The 23,748-nt window shown below is 36.4% G+C and overlaps 1 protein-coding gene across 6 annotated transcripts in view; it reads right to left on the bottom strand.

The window, feature by feature from the left end:
- Positions 1-23,748, bottom strand: part of LOC122574545 (inactive rhomboid protein 1) — a 285,478-nt gene that overhangs the window by 14,621 nt on the left and 247,109 nt on the right. For all 6 annotated transcript variants that reach the window (XM_043742237.1, XM_043742238.1, XM_043742241.1 and 3 more), the window contains exons 5-7: positions 23,305-23,640; positions 22,185-22,371; positions 20,358-20,447 (exon numbers count right to left, since the gene is read on the bottom strand). In XM_043742237.1, coding sequence (XP_043598172.1) covers positions 20,358-20,447; positions 22,185-22,371; positions 23,305-23,640 — 613 coding nt within the window. The remainder of the gene's footprint in view (positions 1-20,357; positions 20,448-22,184; positions 22,372-23,304; positions 23,641-23,748) is intronic.

Here is a 23,748-nt window from a genome sequence, read left to right as displayed (position 1 = left end):
GTTACACACGCAGATAAGATACAGGATATCAGGTTATCATCTACTTTTTATATACGTGCAGTTTTTGTCCTACATTTAGAGGAATCTAGAGCAAACTTTGATAATTAGTTATACAGCGACCATTGTTTCCCATGGCTCATTAACAACTAAGTTTTTATTCTCATTGGACACTTAGCGACCAGCAACTCAGATAGAAAATACAAGGAAATACGGTACATCCATCAGACGAAAGCTGTTAATATTTAATTTATTTCTCAGCAGTTACGAAATTGTAATTGATATATATTTAACCCTTAGAGCGCTGAATACTCGGGGCCTATGCGGTCCGTACGGACGGCGCGCGGCCAGCGCTGACGATCGCTGTGGACTGAATACTTTTTCGCTAGACTGAACTCTGTTGATTGATTCTTTTGCGCGAGATTAAATGATTCAAGAGCGTTATTTTTTAGTATTAATTATTTATTATAAACATTGAAATTTACAATTTACTAGAATTTGGGTAGTAAACTAGAAACTAAATTTAGTAAATATAACACAAGTTAATAATTCAGTTGTGCGATTACTAGTATTTTTGCTAAAGGATCATTTACTGCATTATTATCGTTAAAGTGCAACATTATCGATCTCGTGCTATTATTTTGCGGAAAATATTGCTTTTCAACAGTTCGTCCGTAGACTAATATTCTCTCAAAGACAGTTTCAATTCTACCAAATGTCCAAATTGGACGAATTGTGAATGCAAAGTATTAAATAAAAAAAAAGACAGTTTCTTCGAACGCGGCATTAACATTGAAATGCATTTATATTTATCTCACACAAACGTAATAGTATTACTTCTGCGTAGGTGCTCGGAAAAATTGACAAACGCATATATGCGTCCTTAGTCCACACCGATGGCTTTCGCCAGACGCATATATGCGCCCTTAGTCCACACCGATGGCTTTCGCCAGACGCATATATGCGTCCGTAGCACTCTAAGGGTTAATATCAGAGAATAGAGAAAGGTTCGGTATTAGCATTAAATTAATGTTGTAGAATAGTTGTATATAACAATACTAATATGCTGGCATTAAAAATATGCAAATACTATACTGTATGATATTACGTTATATTAAAAATGTACAAAGACACAAAAACTAGTACGAGGTAAAAGACAATGCCTGCGACACTTGAGGCATACTATGCTCTATCGAACATATCTTAATCACCCGAATGTAATATTACCTAAATACAATGTTAAAAGGCATGGTTTAACTTCAATCCGCTCAACTAATCAATGCCACAGAAAGAAGAGATTTTCTGACAGATAGTCGTTTACACAACTTATTATAGATACGTTCTATCTGGTAAATTATTCTCATCGTGGTCACTAATTACATTAAAACGTTTATGGGATTTTAAACACGCAGTAGAAAAAAGCTATTAAAATAAGTAATTTACCAACAATGCCATTAATTACTAACTAGGTTTCCATGAAACCTGCAACTTTTTAATCTTCTTCAGTTCCACTTCGAGATTCCCTTGCTGCTCTTTACATAAAACGGATAATAAAACAAAACAAAAAAGAAAACGCAAAAGCGTCGTTCACGAGTGAATTAGAATTTAACATTAACAGACAACTGAAGCGCAACTTCGTAATCAGGAATTCGTCCTGGTCGCGAAATTCCAGTTGGGACGAGGAGAAGACCGACCGAACACATCGGCAGAGTAATCAACAAACTTAAACGACAAACAAACACTGCAACGCGAACAAGCTAATACGAGTGAGTGGGTGGATGGACGGGGAGGAAAAATACAAGGGACAGAGTGGCGAACGAAAGAAGGCAGAATTTACGTAACATCGACAAACATGGGGGAACGGTGGAATCTGATCAAATGGAAAAGGCTGTAAAATCGAATGGAATTTAATTTCGTGCCCGACATGCCGGAATTAACATTCTCCATGTTTATTGCACCGTATCGAGCCCATCTGATGGGATTTTATATTGTCGTGATCGCGGCTGTCCCCGGACCGTTAATTGCCCTATCGGTCGGTTCTTGCTCGCAATTAAGCAGATGCCGTATATCCAAAGGACACGCACCCCCCCGCGAAAAAAACCAGAGCTTTCGTTTATTAGTCCGTTTCGTTGGCTGAAATAAATATCCGATCGGTGTGTATTTCATTTCTGCTCTCCTCTTTATTTGGTTTTGTTTTATTAACCTTTTACTCTAAAGCGAAATAACGAGTGGCAGAGATCGTAGTTTCGATTTGATGAATGTAGATCCTGGTCGTTATAAAATTTACGTTGGGTTTCAATTGAACCCCTCAGACGTCGAATTGATCCGCTTTTCATTGATTTTTTGACTTCTGGAAAATTTAACAGCGAATCTATTTTGTTAACGATATAATAGAAAAGAGACGCTTTTCAAACATAACCAGCAGCGCGCGTAAAAATTATTTTGCAATATGTTGTTTCAAAAGGGTCGCAGAATTTCACATCAAAAAGATTTGACAGCTGAAACGAGACTGTACTTTTTCTCGTTAAAATCTACAATAGCCATGGAATTTATAATCTAAAAAGTAAACCGGAGTCACTATGACGTGTTGTATTTGTAACGTTGTCGAATAAATTTCAGCTGCAGTAAGTTCTCTGGAATTTGTCGTGGATGAAACGATTGTATTGCGATGCAAATCCTTGTTTATGGAGACGTATTATTGCATCGCTTCGGTTGTAAATTCGAAGCTTCAGCGTGACCTCACAAATAGTGAACCTTGTGTTTTCTTCATTTCATTATTTTTAACTGTCTATTTTTCATTTGTTACCGGATAATAAAAAAAAAAGTGTTGCCTTGAATACTATCCTAACTCATCAAAGAACGACAAGTATCATTTGTCTTGTTGCTTTATTTTGTCAAATTAACGAATAGAATGTGAAACGTCTGGTTTTTCAATCAGCAAACAGTTATCGAAGATACCTTTCTTTAATTTTAATAATAAATCTGCTTCTTCGGTATCTAATATATTTCTCAGAGGCTGTCAAATTACAATTATAATAATTTAATATAGTAGAACAAAAACAGGTTTAAAGCTAATATTAGATTAATGTTAAATTAATATTAAATTACTATTATAGAATAGTTCATTCGCTATTTAATAATATATATATGCTGATATTACATTATACTAGGAGTATGCAAATAATAAATCGTTGTATAATTCCCAATCTAATTCCTAATTTCCAATCATAAAACATTTGACAATTTGAGTTCAATGGAAGATTGCAGACGCAGTAGAATAAATAGAGAAAAGGATGCATACGTTTGTATTTGAAGAATTTTGTTACGAGTTTTCAAAGATTGTATGGCGTATGGTAATATTGTACGTTTTGTTTTGATGTTTAAAAGCACACGGATATTTCTGTAAGAGACCAATTTTACTCGCAAATTTGTCAAATTAATTAATGTTATCCGGTTTGAAACAACAATTAAAGCAACAACGTTGTACAATCTAGCACAATCTAACACAGGAAATGGTATTACTCCGGACAAAAACACGAATTTTAAAAAGTTCGAAATTAAATGAGCGGCCAGATAATAAATTGCTTACTGGTGGAATGAAAAGGCCGGACGACGTCCACTGAAACACGTAGCCAGCAGACTTTTTAATAAATGGTTAAACAAGCCTCTAAGCTGCAACACACCTATATACACTCGCCAGTACTCGTCGATTGTTGTACGAACGCGTTCATATTAACTTCTACGGCCTGTGAAAAGTTAATAGGGAACATCGTTCTGCTGAATCAGCAACTTTTTAAAAATTCCACCTACTTTAGTGTTTTCTCTGGGCAAAACGCTCGAGCGTCATAAAATTTTCATAACGGCGCATCCTTCGTGCCTTTCTCGGTACAAACGTGTCATATTTGTTTAAGAATAACTTATTTTTTTTTGTCATTAGAGAAAAAGAGGAAAAAATGCACAGATGAAAGCTATGAACTTTAAAGATCACAAATATCCGGTCGTTTTTTTCGTTGTATATTTTTAATTAAGTATTGTTCCCTAATTGTAAAAATTAGATTGATGTTTTATCGATCCGTCTATCTTCTTAACAAATATTCTATTCCTGACAGTTGAGAATTTCAAGAAAATGGCTTTCGAGTTTGAGAAAAGGAAATTTCTACTAAAGTACTTTTAACGAAATTCTAAATACAAAATAAGTTAGTAACAAAGCTAAAACGACTTGCGACAGAGAATTCCTATTTACAAAATTCGAATTCTAAGAAAATAAATAAGATTATCGAAAATCGCGGTCGTTAACATGATTTTTATAAACGCTCGAGTAACAAGCAAGCGTTTTAGAAATTCCAAAATGTTGTGTAAGCTAGCCGTAATACAGCACACAGCTAATTATTCATTTCGCAGTTTAATTACTCTATTGATCGTTCGACCGTGTTTGCTTTCAATTATACAATACCGCTTCGGAAAGCGTTCTGCAGGCTAGCTAGGTCTATTGTTAAACTCTGTATAATCTACGTGTTCCGTATATCTACATCAGGAAACGTTTGTTTTATAACTATATACGTACTACGACGTTATACTTTGCTCGTGTCTTCCAAAAACTCGTTAGATTGAAACTTTGTTTGACCATACTTTTCCAGCGTAAACGGAGATGTAGCACGAAACGCCATAATATCCGAAAAATTGTATTTGAATAAAATGACATCATGTCGGATACCAAAGCGATATGCTGCTTGCTTTTTTTTTTAAATAAATTATATCTTTAACAACGTGCCAAAAGTTTGCCATACATCTCTATTTTCACTCTGTCTATTTTCACAACAGGCGAAATTAAATGCGGCATCATCGAAATTCCCAGACAAATTGCTTGATTAATAACGAAATAATAATAGTGCTAATAATAATTGATATCGTTCGATATTGCACTATGTATATTTCCATTTCTACCTCGGGGGAATAAAGGTATAGAACGCTAGTGCACCAATATAATTTTATTTCCGGAACACGTTCCTTTCCAGTATCGCTTCGCGACGACTTAACGACGGTATAAGTTTCGCGACGAAACTCGAACGATCGGGAATTTGGGAAAACAATGGAGTTTTCGCGAAACTACGGTATACCCTCGCGATTATTGACATTTTAAAGCACCTCTCCTTGGACATTTGCCGAGTCTAATGGCCTGATCTATCTCGTGCCCCTGATACTGATCGTTTCATGGCGAAGAAATATGCAGTTTCGCCGAAACCAATAATTTATAAATTCAAATTCAGCAGGTCAGGGTGAACCAGAGTGTTTTCTAAAAATTCTACGGTGCGCAAATTTTGAATACATCTTCAGTGCATGTGTCGATAACAGACTCGCGTACTTCTGCCAGAATTAATTCAAAACCTTTATCTTCTTTTATCCTTTTAATCCGTGAAAGGTTCGAGAAAGACGAAAAACGTGATGGTGCAATTTCAAAGAGACGCCCTTTCCCGATTAGTGATCTTTTTCTGCGATTCTCTTATCTTCGATAACCAAATGTATTCCAGTTAGGAATCTTCAAGCTCTTTCTGTTTTGGTAGATCGGTCGAGATTGACTTTACATTCGACGCTTTACGCCACAGCCTATTACCAATAAATTCTCTTTAAAGAAGTTCGTCAACATTATTGAAGCACAGATGAATACGTATAGGAAATATCAACGATGAAAAGTTCTATAGATCCTTCGTAAAAAAGATCTGCATCAAAGATTTTATGGCAGACTATCCGCTTTAAAAGATGCACGCGTAATTTAGCTATTATAAAGGAGATTAGCGGTTTCAAAGCGCAGCGATAACTCACAGGACACACTATGAAATTGCTGGAGATCAACGAGCAGAGTTCGTAACGACGAATTTCGAGTTAAACGAACTGTTAGATATAAAACAAAACCAGTCGCGAGGCGAAGGATAGAGGAGGAAAAAAAGGAAAACGATGTCCTTCCTTTTTTTTCCTGCTCTTTTTGAGAAGTTTGGAATAAAGTTCAGCCGAAGCAGGGCGCACCCTACTGCACCCAGTGGTGCCTTAAATTTATTTCTTAAGCCGACATCCTTCACAACTTCCGCGGGAATAAATCCGCGGCATTCAACCAATGGGGAATAGGACGAAAAATTAGCGTGGCCCAAATATAACTGCGCCGTGAGAAATTTATGACGGGGCACGGCTTTTAGTTTCGTTTGTTCGCTCCTTCGAGACGCGACCTTTCCCCAGTTCGACGATTTGTTGCTTTGAAAATGCACCTTTTCACGCGACATGATCAATGCAATGAATTTGCTTGTTAATTGAGTGTATTCGATTTATATTCTCTTTGCATTGTACGCTATACAAGTTTAAATATTCTCCTCTCCCGTCTTTGACAGTTTAGGATAAATATTTTAGCATCCACTTATTAGGAATACATTTTTCTGTTATATTATATTAATTTTGATATTTGTTAAAGATTTTTGATAAATTAATGTTTGCTGTCGCACGTTGTACAAGTTCAAATACACTTCTTTCACACGTTTAAGAGTTCAGGATAAGTATTGTAGAAACTATTTATTAAGCCTATTTATTAAATCTTTTTTATTGTAATAGATTAATTTTGATATTTGTACAGCCATTGATAAAGATTTTTGATAGACTAATGCCCAAAACATATCTTTCAAATGGAAATTGTAATAAGATTGTGTTGATATTGATCCACCAAATCAAACAATTTTCGTATTTTTGATAACCAGATAAATGACAACATACGCTTGAGCACTGTTGTTTTATGTACTGTTTAGGTGTATGCATAAGTATATGCCGTTCTATGTACAACAATCATATTTATTGTATCCTTCTTAATACCTGTATCAAAATATCAATTAATATAAAACAGGTAGGAATGCAGAAAAGACGACCAACCATCTTTTTCGTTTTCTACCATCTTCTCTGACAGCTATTAATGACACTTTAATAACTCTAAGGATTAACCAAAAAGAACTCAGAATTAACTTCCATCATTCACTTTTATGCACGAAATAAAACCTTCGGCAAGGTGTTACAATTGTCTTCTTATGATTCTCCAATAATCACAACCTCATTCGCAGGAAACATGCGAAACTCGGTTACGCAACGTCTCATAAATGTCATCTCTGCGCTCAATTCCAATCAGTGGTGTAACAAAAACACATTTTCATAATAAAGGTTGACCGCTTTCCCTGCATCTGACAGCAACGGTTCAATTAAGAGTCTTAAATCTGCAAGCGGATTATCCAGGTAACCGAAGCGCTGACCTGTTCTTTACGCGTTTCCCGAAGGCAAACGAATTAATTGCACTCTACGTATCGCAATGTGCGCCAGCTCATGTTGCGCGGTTTATGCGTGTACACTCGCGAGAATTTGTGTGTATTGCATGCACTGGTATTCAAACATACGGACACAAAGAGGGATATAGTAGCTGGATATAACGCGAGTTTTTATTAAAATTTATATCGCGCATCCGGGTTCGCAGCGACGTAATAAGGAGACCACGGGACCATTTATTAGCGAGAACCTAATAAACCCGTTATTAACTAACATCGGCGTTACCTTAATCACAAGCCAACGTTATGAGCGCTGCTTGGTCTCCCTACTTGCTTCGAATGCGATTTTCTTGGAAATTTCCCGGATAAATGTATCATGATTTTGCATGGGTAATGTTGATTTATCGTCGCCCTTATCGAGAGGCAACGATTCTTCTAAGTTTCACTCGGATCGACGTTCGATCGAGGGATCCATGGTGGTTCCAGGGTATTTGTAATTCTGTTGCCCGAGGTCGGAGTTTGGGAAAAAACGTTCGGAAGCTCGTGTCACTTCCGTTCAGGATCGATGGGATTTTTGTTGGAAATGTTCGTCGATGCATATCAAAATATGCGAGTGTTTTTTGTTTTCAAAATTTGAGATTTGCACGTGAATGCGCTAACAAGGAAACTACCGTATATAAATTTGTATAGAAATGTTGCAGATGTACGAACGAATATTGCTGGAAACTTCGAAATGTTGTATTATGTACTTTTTCATTTATTTGCATTCTCAAATTGTTTTGGTCAAATGTTGAACTTTAATCGCAAGTGGTTTTAATATTAAATTACTATTAAATAGATAATTTGTAACAACGTGTCTTGTAAAATTTTGTTCATTATGGTAATTTGTACAATAAGCAGATGAATGCTATTGCATTGGCTATTTTACAATTGTGCGTTATTTAAAAAAGATATAGCGAACAGCATATTGTAAAATTTGTCGAAGAACGTCTGTATTCCATCGGAATTGATGATAATCAGTTTTTGTATAAATCAGCGACGAAAATCATCGACGAGAGTAGAATAAAATCACGTAGGAATTATTTGAATCAGAAATATACGTTCTCGAATATTTTTTTAAACATTTACTGTAAAAAAAACGGGACGTTTTATATGCAGCAACTAAAATAAATTCATCCACTTCGAAAAGTTTGGGAACGCACGCGGAATATTTCCTGATTTTTTAAAAATCATAGGCGCGGATGGAGAGCAAAAGTCGTGAAGATTTCGAGTTCAGCTTAATGAAAAACCTTTGGTTACTCGACAAATCAACATAATTTTTATTCTTAAAAATACGTTGAAAAATCGTAGTATTCACAGCACCATGATAATCTATATGTAGTATCGTGGGAAAGGGCCTAAGAAATATCTAGAGAACCACATACAATGTCGCTAGAGCCGAGGCGTTCTTCAATCGTACAATTTTGTAAAAATGGCCTACGTGGCTTTGGCAACGAGCGGTCGTAGAACACGTGCGTAGTGAGTCTACGGAAAGACAAAAGGTATGCGAGAGCAGTCAGTTGTTAGTCGGAAAGTCGGAAAGAATCAATAGAGAAGTCAGAGAGTGCGAGTTGCGTTGTCGAGTATAGTGTTGCTAGCGTTGTCGAAAGAGTGTGGTCCGCGTGAGAGAGAACGTTGGATCCGTTGTGGCGAGAATTGTCTGGATTGTAGTGCGTTATTGTGATTAGTTTATATTAAACAAACATCTGTACAATCCACTCATTGTAAATAAACCATCATTAAATCACAAATATCAGGATATAATTACAATATATTCCATAGACGATATTACATATATATGTCAGAGATGTAGAGACATCGAGCATTTCTTTTGGAATACTTGGGCTCGAGATGACGTTACTGGTCGCTGAACGTAGCCACGTTCACGGGATGAACGTTTAACTTGGCAGAAGAAGTACCGATATTGAGGGACACCCTGTATCAACGGACAAGCCCCGGCCAGAAGCAATGTCGGCTCTATGCAGGACTGCCTAGCAACGGCGTCTGGAATTTTGTTGATATTTCTAATCAATATGTGATTGACAAATGAGATTCAGGCAGTCTTTTATTGAGATCTCCTTGGAGAGTTTAGGGTTATCGGGAAGTCAGTCTAGAAGATATCAAGCGATACAGAGAAAATACAAACTATTGTACAAAGAGTTTCCCGTTGACCGTGGATTCGTTTGAACCCAAGAATATTGTTAAAAGCGTTCGTCAAACTAATTTGTTGTTAAACCTTGTAAAAGTTATATCTGTTCGTGTTAAAGAATTAAGTGTAATATAATTTAGTTAAGTTAAAGAATGGTAAATCCAAATGAAGAATTAATACGCGCCCACAATTCAAATGATGATTCAACACAAAACTCTAACAATAATTCGACATATATATATATATTTTTATTTTCTTCTGATACTAGAGATCTTTTTCTATCAAAGATAGATACATATATCTTCTAATATAGTAAATTGTTTCTACTTTGACAAAACAATACAGAAGTTACATTGATCAATTGCATAAGTTCAAAAATATAATCATAGGTATTACACCACAAAAGAAATATCGTTTTTCTAAATCTTATTCTATATCTAGTCTACTACTATTTATATCATCTTCCTAGGATAAGAAAATTTACAGAAGTAAGTCAACTGTTTCTCGAATGTTAAACGTTAATCGTGTACCTATGCGATAAAATGAAAAAGTTCACAAAGAGCCGAGACGATCAGTTGGATTTTTGAGAGGGCCACAGATCATTCTGATCTAATTTTCATCAGTAAGCGCGGATTTTCACAAACCTTCCACGTGTTATTTCATCGCTTAGCGCTTAATCACACAATCCGATAACTAATCTGCGCATTTCCTTTCCGAAACTGCCGCCAAAAGGTAGAATCCGGCATCCAATCCAATTATTAAAACCAATACTCGTCGACGTAACGCAAATTACACGGAAAAATCGAAGCGGAAGTGTTGTTCCATCGGACGTTTCACGCGGTGTAAAATATTTCAATATTTTGCCAGGCAGTTTCTCCCCGCCGAAACGTGGGTAAGATCCGAACGATCCGCTCTCGTATTCCGCTTCCCGCCCCGATACCATAATTTCGGCAATTTAAATGCATGTGCATGCGACTCGATAGACACGGCTCGATATCTCCAGCTCCGCGTCTACGCATTTACGTGCGTGGCATCGAGCGTAACCGGGATCAACGTGAGATATCGTAATGAATTGTATCGATTCGACGTTGGGGCTACGCCACAGCGTTCCGCCTCTGTCTGAATATTTATACTTTCATTATTGCGAAACGCACGGAGAATTGGCCGAGCGTTCATAACGAGTGCACGCGTCGGCGACGCTCAACCAGGGAAATCGAACTGTCTGACCGGATCGATTTGATCGCAGTTATCTCTCTTTGTTGCACTCGCAGTCTGACCCGCGAGTATTATATTCTCTCGCGATACATCGGGAAACGTCAGCGTGACGTGGTTGGTAATCGTGTCACGGAAAATTGAATAGGATATTTGTGTGCCCTGCTTCCATCTAGACGCTTTTTTGGTTCGATTCCAAAGCATTTTCTTCTTCACTATAAATTTTCCTCTAAACCGTATGATTTATCTGCAGCTAAGATCGACGAATTATTTGGATGTAGTAATTACTTACAATTATGTTGAGGTTATTAGATGTATAATGAGAGATACGCGTGGATAAATTATAAGGTAGAAAAATATATTTGAAATACGGAAGTGAAAAGTACAAAAATTGAAATAATAATATGAGCTGGTCCAGATCCGCACGCTAGCAGTGTTACCCTATAACTGAAAAACCCTGAAGCCAACGGTCGCCTGTCGAATGTTTATGGTCTGCCTTCGTCCCAGTCTTTTGTCTACGCGCTGTCGATGGCTTCAATGCTTTAGAAAGCTAAAAAGACCAGATGTAGAGTTTTCTTAAAAGCGGTGACCTTCAACAAATTAGAACACTTTCAAGCAGTTTTTATGTATACGTATGTTATACGAAATATAATGAAGTTTCATTAGCATTGTAACGAGATGGTACTCGTGACTGTATCAGACAAAATTGAAACGGATCTGAAGATGTATATAAAGGTTGTAAAATATTTATTGGAAGCATACACTTCGAAAAGATCGTCATAGTATTTGAACAGTTAATTATTCGTTATATTAATAAGCTACGATATTTAATGGGATACCAATGAGAGACTAATCCTATTTTTGAGATATAAGGCATAATGTCTTGTAACTTCTATATACATTTTCGAATTCGTTTGAAATTTTATCATTATAATTACGGTAGTTGTGTCTCATTACAACGCTAACGAAACTTCAAACCGTTTCGTATAATGTACGTAAATTTATCCATAAAAAATTCCGTGGTAATTTCGAATAATTTCGTGAGCCGCTATAGACGTGCACGATAGAGTAATTCTGATTGGAATTAGGAATGAAACGTTGTCGACTTGTATTCTTATACTGTTCTATACATAAAAAACACTTTAATATAGTCAAATTTTACTCCTTTCAAATGCACATGATACTTACTATAAAGTACCACAAGAAATTTCAATTCTGTTGACTGTACACTGTACCTGCTATAAGAAAATCCCATTACATTTCAATTCTATTAACTATACGTTCAACCTACTATAGAAACACCCCATGAAATTTCAATTCTGTTAACTATACATTGTACCTACTATAGAAATACCCCATGAAATGTCAATTCTCTTAACTGTACATTCAACTTATTATAAAAACACCCCATAAAATTTCAATTTTATTCATTTCTATTAACTACATTCTAACTGCTATTAAAAAAATCCATGAAAATTCAATTCTACTAACTTCTAGTAACCGTACATGGTAACTACTAGAAAAAATGTCATGAAATTTCAGTTGCACGAATTAGCGACCATTCGAGCCTTTCGAAACTTCACGTTACACCCTTTTCTGTGACATATTCATTAACTGACCACCACTTTCCCGCTTCCTACTGATTCTAACCTTCGCCGTATCTTTGGTGTTTAGCAGAAAATTCAAATATTAGCGTGAGAACAACAGACTAGGCGACTTAGGTTTCTTCGTGGCAAACAGAGAAAACGCGTTGCGCATACGAGCCCGTTTCCGTGCGAGAAACATTGTCCACCGGAAGTTTGGTCTACTAAAGTTATACAGAAACTGCCGTCAATCGTATTTCAAAACTTGCCACTTAGCTCTAGACTACTGCCTGGAACAAGCCGGACAACGACTGCCGCGCCTCTCTCTCTCTCTCTCTCTCTCTCTCTCTCCCTCTCTCTCTCTTTCTCTCGCCGGGGTTGTTCAAGCCGAGAAAAGTGTGCCGTTTGTATACACAGAGGCCCATTAGAATATTTTACGCGTGACCTAGAAAAGAGTAACGCTCCGAACTGCCTGTTCCCTGTTGTCTCAAGAATCGCCTCCATTTCGTTCCCGCTTTTTATTTTTTTTTCGATCTCTGAAACACGAATCGATTGTTGCACACGCGAATTATTTTCGATACACTCGTCAAAGTTTGCTCTTTCGACTGGTCATTCGTTTGAAGTTTTCTTCTTTTGGGGATTGCATGATTTTTTGCGTTTGAAAATCATTGGTAAAAATAAAACACACTGGTCGTATATTCGTTTTTGATTTTGATTGTTAGCCAGGAACTGGAGAGATTAGTTTCGTTTCCATGAATTTTTATTCTGCAGCTTTCTTCTCATTTCGTTTCTACAATTTTTAAAGCCCAACGCTACTCTAAAACTGCGTCGTTCGCTTATTTTACATTCGCAAGGGTATTTATAATTGAAAAAGATCAAAGAAAGATCATACTTTCGTTTTTATCGACTGGAAGAAAAAGAAAATACAGATTCCTATATTCAATACTGAATGAAAATAATAGTTCTCTTTAAACAGCAATTTGAAACGAATGTTTTTAATGCACAGCGTTAGAAGTGCATTTTTATTTGAAAAGTAAGATTCCATTACCGGAAGAAGCAAATGTTAATGAATTTCAGCTTCATAAGCGGGATCATCCTCTCCTTTATCTTGGAACAATTTCCCTATTTTCTTTCACCTCTGACTTTCTCTTTCCTGACTCTTGATAATTATTTACCGCCGTTCTCTCGGAATTGCTTATTCAAATGAATTATTGTTCAGACTGATCGACAAACGAAGTACCGTTTCTCGACAAAATGGCTCTGTAAAACCGCACTTTTTGTCCTGTTATCCCTTTTGACTCATTTCCTCTACTTAGACATCTACAGCAGCAAATTCAGTGACTTTTAATAAATGAACATATCGAGTGGACGGATTCGAGAAATTGTATTTACATTTATAGACAAAAATCCTGCAAAATTTTTAACTCGTTTTAACAAAAAGACAGATACACAATTTACATAGCATTGGTAGAATTTGCAGTGAATCTTGCGTTAAAATTACCTCAATGGTTAAGAAGAGGATAAAATTCACGAAATGCTTGAAATGAAACTGAAATGTACATTCTTATGATTCTAACTGTAGTTCTACATTCTTCCCGTAAAAATCTTTTCGCCAGGCATAGTGGAAATACTTCCCTCGAGAATACCACTTTCGCTATCGGAAAATCGGAATTCCGACGAAATTAGGAATCGTATGCAAAGTTCCAGCGTTTATTGCGCCCCGAGCTAAAATCTTCCATTTTTCTTTTTTGTTTTGTTTTCATAAAACATTTGCGTTAGGGTTCGGCGTTCGAGCATTATGAGAGGGGAAGCGGCAAGAACAAAGAACAGGTAATAAAGAGCGACATTGGGAGGTACGTGATCGAAGGGAACAGACAGAACGTCGCTACAATGGGCGCATTCAAATGCAGGAACAATAGCTGAATTCTGTCTGGAATCAATTTCCTCTCTAGTCGAAATTACAACGGCGAATCTACATTTATTTAGGCCGCTGCAACAGGATGGCCCCGGACAAACAATAATCTCGTAATTATGCAAGATTTCTACATACGTGGACTCGATTGTATCGCGCAATTTCCCCGTTTGCACTCTTCTCAATTAGCAAAAATAGGGCGCGCCCAGCATTTTATTTTCATTTTTATCTATTCGTACCTTTTTAATTTGAGTCCTATTGCTTCTTTTAATAGACATTTTCAGTGCTCGTTGAAAAGTGACAACAGCAATATGATATTTCTTTGTGGAGTAAGTTCGTAATGTATTACAAGATGAAAGTTCATACGACAACAATTAAGCCATCAGCGTGTAATAAAGTCGTCTGTAATTTCTATGAGTCGTCGACGAGCTATTATATCTTCCATTAAATCGTCGCTCTCGCGTCTGGTTCGAAAGATGAAGAGAAGGGTGTCACATCGAACGAATCTCACTTTTAACGAAGGCAAAAAAAAAAAAAGATTCTGTCCAGCGTAAAATTCACTTTTTTCTTTCCCAGAATAGATTGAAAACATCGTCGATTACACATACGGATTATAATTCGTGATGTTCTAACTGTAACGAGATAATTGCTCTTCCTTGTAAGCATTTATTCAGAATAATACTATAAACATATGAAAATCATGCAAGTGAAAATGGAAGGAAATTTCGAAAGGGATATATTTTTTAAAACACTACGATAAACTTACAAAAATTTCCGGAAGAAGAAAATACAAATCAGCTAAAGAATTGATCAAGTAAACTTAATTACGTTCGATTTTCTTTGCAAATATTTGTTCGAAAGAGTTTTATAACGAATGCTCTCTATGACATCTGTACGAACTTTGTGATAATTTATATCATTTTAATTCCGCTGAAATGTTTCCTATTCTTTGAAGATGTATTTGCAAAATAATACTAAAACTACCAAAAATCGCGAAAGAAATTAGCGAAGAAGCATTGGAAAGAGTCGATCGAAGGAAGAAGAGACACGAGACTGTTGAAAGGGATCCTCTGAATATGTTCGGAATCGGAGCACATCCGACAAATGAATGATGAGATTCTATTTTTAATAAACTTTTCTTTTAATGATATACTCGTTTGTTTCATGTGAACGGTTCAAGTCACGACGCAGCGGCGCTGTTTTATAGCCAGAAATTCGGAATTGTTCCCGTTTAATAGGATTTTTCTTTTGTACGGTAAATTAATGGCCGATCCCCAACGATTTTGCTTAGGAAAAATGTATTATAAGTTCATTAGACTTTCCATGCATCTATAATTCTATCCGAGATTCAGAATAAAACATTCTTTTCTTTGGACCATTAACATTTTCGATATTAAAATTCTCTAAAACTTCGTTCAGATGTTTTTTACATCGTTAAATTTTATTAATAACGTGCGTGGGAGATCAATACCTTGTAATATCCTGTAATTGTGAAGATTTTCAAATCTTTCGTGTAACCGTATCTTCCCTAAATAATACTATATACAGTTAGAAAAATCGTGGAAAAGGATATAAAAGGGAATTTTGGGAGAAATATATTTTCTAAAATGCAAACTAATGATCAATTGTAATTAAAAGTCTCGAAAGAAAAGAGAGATAATTTGTTAAAAAATTTCTAGCAGCACATGAGTTAGAGGTGAATTCAAATCATGTTGTTGTTTTGCCTCGGAGTATGAAGATCGTCAGGATACATGTAATGTAAGAATAAATCAACTCCGAGCAAAACAATGTCGCTGTTACGTGCAACCGTCGAACGAAGACGAATTCAAATTTTCCGATTTCCCCCCGACCAGTGTAACTTAATCGCATTGAATTCTCCTCATAAATATCTTTGTGAAATAGCATTATTTCTCTACAATAACGTTTATAAAAAATACTTATTTTATCTTACGTTGACACTGAAATGTTAGAAGATCGTAGAAATGATATTTTCATTCAATTGTTTTATTCGATTGTATTTTCACTAAAATGTACAAAGTATGCGAACTTCATTGGAGAATCTTTTTGTTAGTGATATAGTAATATTCGTTTCCATAGAAAACGTTTTCGTTATCCCACCACCCCAATTTTCACGTCTTTTTTTCTTTTTTATTTTTCCCCTGATAGAACAACGTAGACGACAGCTCGAGGCAACTATAACGTGGATCCCTCATGTTTAACCGCAAATCTCGCGAAAATTGGAATTATAATTGGATAGGGCGGAACAATAATTTCAGCTCGTGCCGCCATTTATTCGTTCGATTTCTCGTTCTCGGTCGTACGAGTCGCTGGTCCGTGTTCATATAAATTACGTATGTTTGTGGAACATGTGCCTTCGAAGAACGATAGCTGGCCGAGTAATTATCATTATCGACCGGTGCAGGAGTGTGGACAAGTTAATACCTCAGCCCAGACCTAGGGATTCTGTTTTATTTCAATTATAATTCAGAAATTGAAACGACAATAGAAACCTAAGAATCGATGATGTTCTACATAAGCTGGTAGCGTTCGAACAGTTTGATCGTGAAGTTGGAAGAGGGTGAAGATGAAGATGGAATTAAATCTTGTTAGGATTGCGAAAAGATAATTAATTTTTTTGTAGCAACTTCGTGTATATATGAAGGGAGACCTTTTACAGAAAACTTTTGAAGTTTCCTTAGTATTGCAATGAGATACAAGATCATAATCGTACGAGTAAAGTTTGAAACCGATCTGAAAACGTCGTAGCGAGTCACGTACGTAAAAGCTACAAGATTTGTATTGCAAACGAGAAGAAATATTTTACTTTCGGTCAATTCTGCTTTTGTATTATTTTAATTAATAACTCTATAATAATTTAATCCAAGAATTATATACATAAGATTATCACAAGAATTATTAACTGACTTAAAGTAATGGGACACTTTGTGCGGATATGGTTTTCCTCGATAGCCAATAATAATATTTTCGCCGGCTGTCGGATAATTTTTAAATAAACTAATTTCACGTTTCCTATCGTACAGTTCCTAAGTATTTCAGAAAGCTGATTTATATATTCGACACCCTTTTCTCGTTCATTATCAACGATTCTATACGTGCTCCATGATATTTAGGTCAGGGCTCTGTTTGTCGTTGCATTTCCAAAAAAACATTTGCCAGCCAGGCAAAACTATAAATGAATAGCAGAACGACGATAGAACTGGAGAATTTTAAATAAAATCCTAAAACACAATGGTCCTCTATAAATAAAAAGTCGAAAGTTCAAGTGTGTCTCGTAATTAAACATTTCCTGAAGATATATTTACTTAATGATTAAAAAACCAGCGACGTATATCGTTCGAAACGTTCGCACAACCTTGCTCACACAAAAGGAAGGTAATTTTTCATTAATTAAAACGCTGCAAGGAACTTGCTGCTCGGATTATCGCCAAGACAAACGAAACTTTGCGGAGCTTCTTTCTTTGCAACAGTTTTTAGTGATAACATTTTCCGATTATTCTTGAAAATTCTGTGAAATTCTTAGTGGGCAAAAGTGAAGTTTTCTTTCTTTGTTCAAACACGGAGAACATCCATTTTGTAGGTAACGAGAAATATCTGTTCGTTTGTATCGTCTATACAGACGATTACATAGCGTTTCAATCGTAAGTTTCGCGAAGATACGAAAGAGGAAAAACGTGGATGGTACCGAGGAGGTAAAGTGTCAAAGAGGATTTTACATGCTGTCGTTGCCTCTAGTTTAAATCTACTTTCTTTGGCCGCTCATTCTTGACAAACTTCTCCGTGGCGTTTGTACACAGAAGCTTATGCTCACAGCACGGTGTAAAGCGACATAAGTGCCATTCTCCCTTGCAAGTCAGACATGAGATCTGCTTGCTAGACAGCAAATTTAAAAGCCGATGAGAGCGGAAAAGAATAGCGGAGGTAGCTATCTCCGAGTTTCAAAGACACTGTACCCTGTTTTTTTCCGATTAACGTTAAAATTGCTAACGAGAAACGCGAAAATCGCTGAAAATTCCTTCTGGAATCGTTAAGGATTAAATTTACTATGATAAGAACTATTAAGGAGATTAATTGATATTGCTGACGATTAGCGTTAGCATTGCTAATGATTAACGTTCGAACTTCCCGCGATTAACGTTAATCCCGATAAAGACAGATATTGCAGTTGCTGATGATTAATATTAGAATTTCTAGTAATTGAAAGTTAAAAGTGGTAATAATTGATATTAGATTTCTTAAGGGAACTTTCACGAAAATATCACAGGTTGAAGTAATTATTCGAAAATAATTTACAAACTGCTCGCCTCATCGGTGATTTTCGTACGAAACACTCGGTTGGAAGTTGAACATTTCCCTCCAAATTTTCGTTTCATAGAACTCTATCAAGTTACGATTGTATCAAAATGATAGAACTATTACAGAAACTCGAATTAAAGTTGCAATAATGTTATTAACCTTGACATTTTACTATTTCTTAGATTGGGGTTAGGCAGATTATTTTGCAATTCCATTTTCCTAATACATTTGCGACACTAGGCACTGCTGTTAATTCAAAAAGTCGCACGGTTGCATTTTTTATTCGACTCGAAGGAAAGCACGGCTTTTCATATCTTCGCGAAAGCATCACAAGTGGGATTCGAAACAAAGTCAAAAAACTAATTAAGCAAGAAGATGTGGAATAAGTTGGCAGCCGGTACCCGACGATGAGAATTCAAGCGGCAACTTATGGGAAACGAGATTGTTCTACTCAATAGAAACTTGTTGTGTACTTTTAGCGAAACTCCTGATGAAAAGATGATCGTTCCAGCCGAACGAAAAGTCTCGGCGAAATTAAACGTTACCTCCTGAAAGTAAAACCTCGTGATCGTTGAATTTTTCGGCCTTAATTTCGTGTCTACCGATCAACGGAGGTAGGAAAATCATCGTGGTCCAATTTTTTACTAATTAAAAAACTTGAAGTTGCAACGAACGCTTATCAAACATTCAACTTTATAATTTAATCACGCCGGCTAAACTTCCGCTCTATCGCAATCTCGTCCAACTTTCAAGAATACAAAAATTTCAATACAAACACTTCCGATCGAATTCCATCGATAAAAATCCCTTTTTGAATTGGAAAACTCGCAATCTCTTTTCAACGAGATTCCACGGGAAAATTCTGCGATGCTTCCATCCATATCAAAAATTTCACTGCTCTTCGAGTTAGAGAGAGAAAAGAGAGAGGGGGAGAAAAAGACTAAAATGAATAGTAAAAATGTGAAACATCGCGTTAAATGAAATTTCACGCGCAAGTAAGCGAGATTTCTTGAATGAAAAGTAGATCGACGATCGGTAATTAACGTACCTTCGAAATTAGCAACTGACTGGTGCAAATTCGCCAGATATCAAAGTCGATCCAACGCGTTGGAAGATGTTCGAGAACCGGGATAATCGGAAGAGGGTTACCGTTAGCTCGTTAGCTTAATGATCGCGCAGACTTCCGTCGAAACACACAACCTGCCTCGAAGGAAACTTGGTCCTGTTTCGCGGCCGAACAGTGCGTCGGTTGATGATAACGAAACGCTGAATTAACTGGTTTACTCGTTTGCCATGATTCCCATCGGTAATAACAGGAAATGAAACACGCGAACGATTCGATATGTCGTTTCCTATTGGAGGAAGCTCTCCCGACGCCGTGCGTCGCGACGTTTCTCTTTTCTCGACGGAGGCTCCTCTTTTCCTATTAACGCGTAACCATGATTTATATGCATGGTTTTTCCAAAGATTTATAAAAGATTTATAAGCAAAAATATATAAGAATATACAAAGGCACAGAACATAATTTAAAAAACTCGCTCCATTTCTTTCGACATTTCTTTTTTTTCTGCTATGTAGAAAAGGTTGATTAGTTGTCAATATTACACGATGACCACACGAATCACCCGTGTTATTGATTTTCTTGCAGGAATTTCGTTGATGCATAATTTAAGATAAAATATAGATTTTTTAAATTAAGGCAGTATATTTATAGTCGTTCCTAAAAGACACCGTAGCAAAGCAGGATAAAACTTGCAAGGATGGAGGGAGTTTCAAAATTTTAGCCCATTTCGAACTGGAATATTCTCGCGTGTGTTTGCCATTATTGATGGAAAATGTAATGAAGAAAATGAAAAAGAACTCACCTCGACGACGTAATGAAGCCCCGAAAGTGTCATTCTGGCCACAGAATCTTTTCGTCTGACTGGTTGCTGCCATCTCCTCAATGTAACACCCTAAATAAAAGAGCCCTTATTATTTTCACAGGAAATGTTATCCGCTAAAGAGTTACGCGAGTGGTTTTAACAGGACCAGCCAAGGATAAAGGTATGAAGAAGCGTGTTAATTAAAATTCTGCGAGCAAGTAAAGAGAAACTCCGCTTTTCATTAAGGAAATTAAATACAATTAAACGAATTCATTAATGAAAATCAGCGAAACGGAAGAACAAAGTGGTTCCTTTGAGGGAACGCGATCGATACCATATCCCTTCGTACGTTCGATAAAGAGAATTCGCGACGCTCTGTATTTTTATCTGGTGTCGAGGAAAAAATATGCTCGATATATTTCGGTTGACACAGTTTCGCGAGCACCGTGAACGAAACTTCCTTATCTTCGCAGAACACCAGAAATTGTACGTCGCAAAAAGTGAACAGAGTTTCCTTTTAGATTACACGATTTGACCAAGTACGTCGTGCCTTCGTCGCGAAAAACTTTTAATGGAAATAATTTTATACCGATAAACGCGCCTACGACGAATTAACCATCGGCTTGACGATGTTTCGTTGAGTTCTATGTATATGAGTATCGGATATACCACGAAACGCTTATAGGTCCTTTGATGAATTTTAGCGACAGTTGCAGTAGAAATAATATAAATTAAAATAGTTGTTTGCCTTCTGGTCAATTTTCCTTGAATATGCGCTTTGATAAATTTCAATTGCATTAAAGATATTATGCATTAACGTAGTTCTAAAGATTGGGATTTCTTCTCTTTAATATAAACGAAGCATTATTTCAAGAAGAAGGATTAAGGAACGTACGAAAAAGGGATTACAAGAAAGGGAAAGAATATTCGGATTTGCAATGTTCATTTGGGCTGAAAATTTATAAACCTTTGTATATAACAAGAAAATCACAAAAAGATAAATACTGTAAATCAAACAGATACAGCATGTTAGAAAAAGGAGACTAGAATTTTAAGAGCTCGTGGCATTTATCGAAAAATGTCACATAGAGTAAACGCGAAAATTGATTAATCGCGACACCTGTCATCGTTACTGGCGTGTTATTATGTATTGCGCCATAACCGCCGGGCGCCGGAATGGCTTTCGTTCTTCTTCTTTTGACAGCCAAGCGATACACAAGTGAGACGCGTTGTGCGAAATACGTATATGGATCGAATATAAACGAAATATAGACAAAAATGAGCACACGTATTGGGAAAATTGAAGTTCGGATAATATTGACTTACTACGTACTCTTTACAATCACTTTTCGATTATTATTGCGATATACAGTAGCGGCTACGAAAAGTAATCTGTACATATCCTTGTTTTCCAATGGAGATCTTTCTTATCAAGTTCCACATTCAATTTTTATAGTATTGAATTTTCGTAGTCGTACGAAAGTATTACAAAATGATATCAAACTTGATATACTTAATCAAACTTAATATAAGTATACAAATGCTGTGATATATTAACGATGTACAAATACCTTTCGTAGTCACTGTATGTGTAAGAGGTTTTGAAAAAATCTCGTGTCTTCAAGGTGTACATTCGCTTTTCACTCACATCGTATTACTTCTTCTCGTTAAATGACAAGGAGTAGAATAAAAATACTTAATCGATATTGGGAGCCTTTCATTTTCATTCCAGGTATATTATTTTTCTACTATTTTTCTTTGTATATGTCTGACGTAACTTCTGCAAAGTTTTTTCAACTTTCACGTATTAATAACCTGCTGACTTACTTCTGGCACCTCGGTAGTATCTGGCACGTCCCTGGTAATATCAGGATCCGGCGGTCTGTGTTCCGGAACAAGGGCACCGTATTTCCTCGATGCCATTCTTCGTCTTCGATCCAACCATCTTTGTCTCTCCACAGCCTCGGACTCCTCGTCCACGCCGAAGAATTGTGCTGTTTCGCGTCTGATGTAGCTGAAACAGAAAATAAAGCACCGTTCGAGTTATTCGTTCAACAAAATCTATTTACACCGCGCGTTCCATCCACGTTCTTCTACCACGTAATAAAAAGGAGAACAACGAACGTTACACACGAATTCGATTAATGCAGTAAGAATGTCTGTGAACTACTACGTGGATGGTACATTGGATGTATTAAATCACTTGGAATTCTGATAAAATTTACGTTGAAGTAATGGTCGATCGAGAATTGAATTCAATCTTAAATAATTGGATGTTTGCTATCATAGCGAATTTGATAGAATATATTTCGTAATATAATATATATATATTGTTATAACATATTAGAAATGTATATAACTGATACAAAATCTTTGCAAAAGAAAGCAATCTTTTTTGAAAATTATAAAACTCAATTTATAACTTCAGCTGTCGATTATAATGTATATAGTATTATAATGGTTAAAGCGATTATAGGCGATATATCGAGAATAAGAGAGTAATTGCTTGCGGTTTATGTTACTTTAATCAAAATGAATTGAATATGAGACACGTTGATCAACTCCATAAATTGAACAGAACAGTGTTATATTAAACCCTTAGAAGTCTTCTTTTTATCACCCTCTTGCACTAAACGAACTTACGCAAGTTTTCGATTTCATTAGTTCTTAATTTCATTACATAAGTACACAATTAATATTCAGTTTTCAAAAAGCAAACGATTATAATCATCTTATACCATCTTCGTGCAATAAACGAACTTCCATGTTCCACTTGCCAAGTTCCAGGAAACTGAATATTAATTGTGTACTTATATAATGAAATTAAGAAATTAATAGAAAGCACGGTTAATCAGATCGGCATAAAATTAAATCTAAATTAATTTGAGATCACGTGTGAAACTGATAGCGAATATATTGAGAAATATGTTAAATAAATTAAACTGACTTCCTGATAGCCTCGGTGCGACTCATAGTCCTCCTCAACCTGTGTTTCTGTGTGCCAGGATTGCTGGAAGTGCTGGCCAGCTGAACGACTGGCCTGGGTGCAGTGGGTGCTGATACGCTTCTTGTGATACTTGGCCCAGGTTCTTGGGTCCTGGGTCCAGGGGTGGCCAAGGATATCGTTGCTGTGGTTGTGATTGGCGCAGCAGTTGTCGGGTTCGTTGATGTTGGACCCACGCTTCCCACCGGGTACAAGCTGATGCTCTGGCCATTTTCTCCATCAGGGGCACTCGAAGAAACCGTGGATGTGCCGGTTGTGCCGGACCCTGGCGATGATTGCCTGTAGACATTAATTTAGAACGTTGCTAAGTTAAGAAGCATTTTAATTCATGGGATTATTAAAACAGAGAATTTTTCGAATGAGTATAGATATATAAAAAGCTTGATA

Source organism: Bombus pyrosoma, linkage group LG14, assembly GCF_014825855.1.
Source record: "Bombus pyrosoma isolate SC7728 linkage group LG14, ASM1482585v1, whole genome shotgun sequence".
NCBI classification, from domain to species: domain Eukaryota; kingdom Metazoa; phylum Arthropoda; class Insecta; order Hymenoptera; family Apidae; genus Bombus; species Bombus pyrosoma.
The sequence above is the reverse complement of the archived record's forward strand: the minus strand, read 5'-3'. Positions and strand labels throughout refer to the sequence as shown.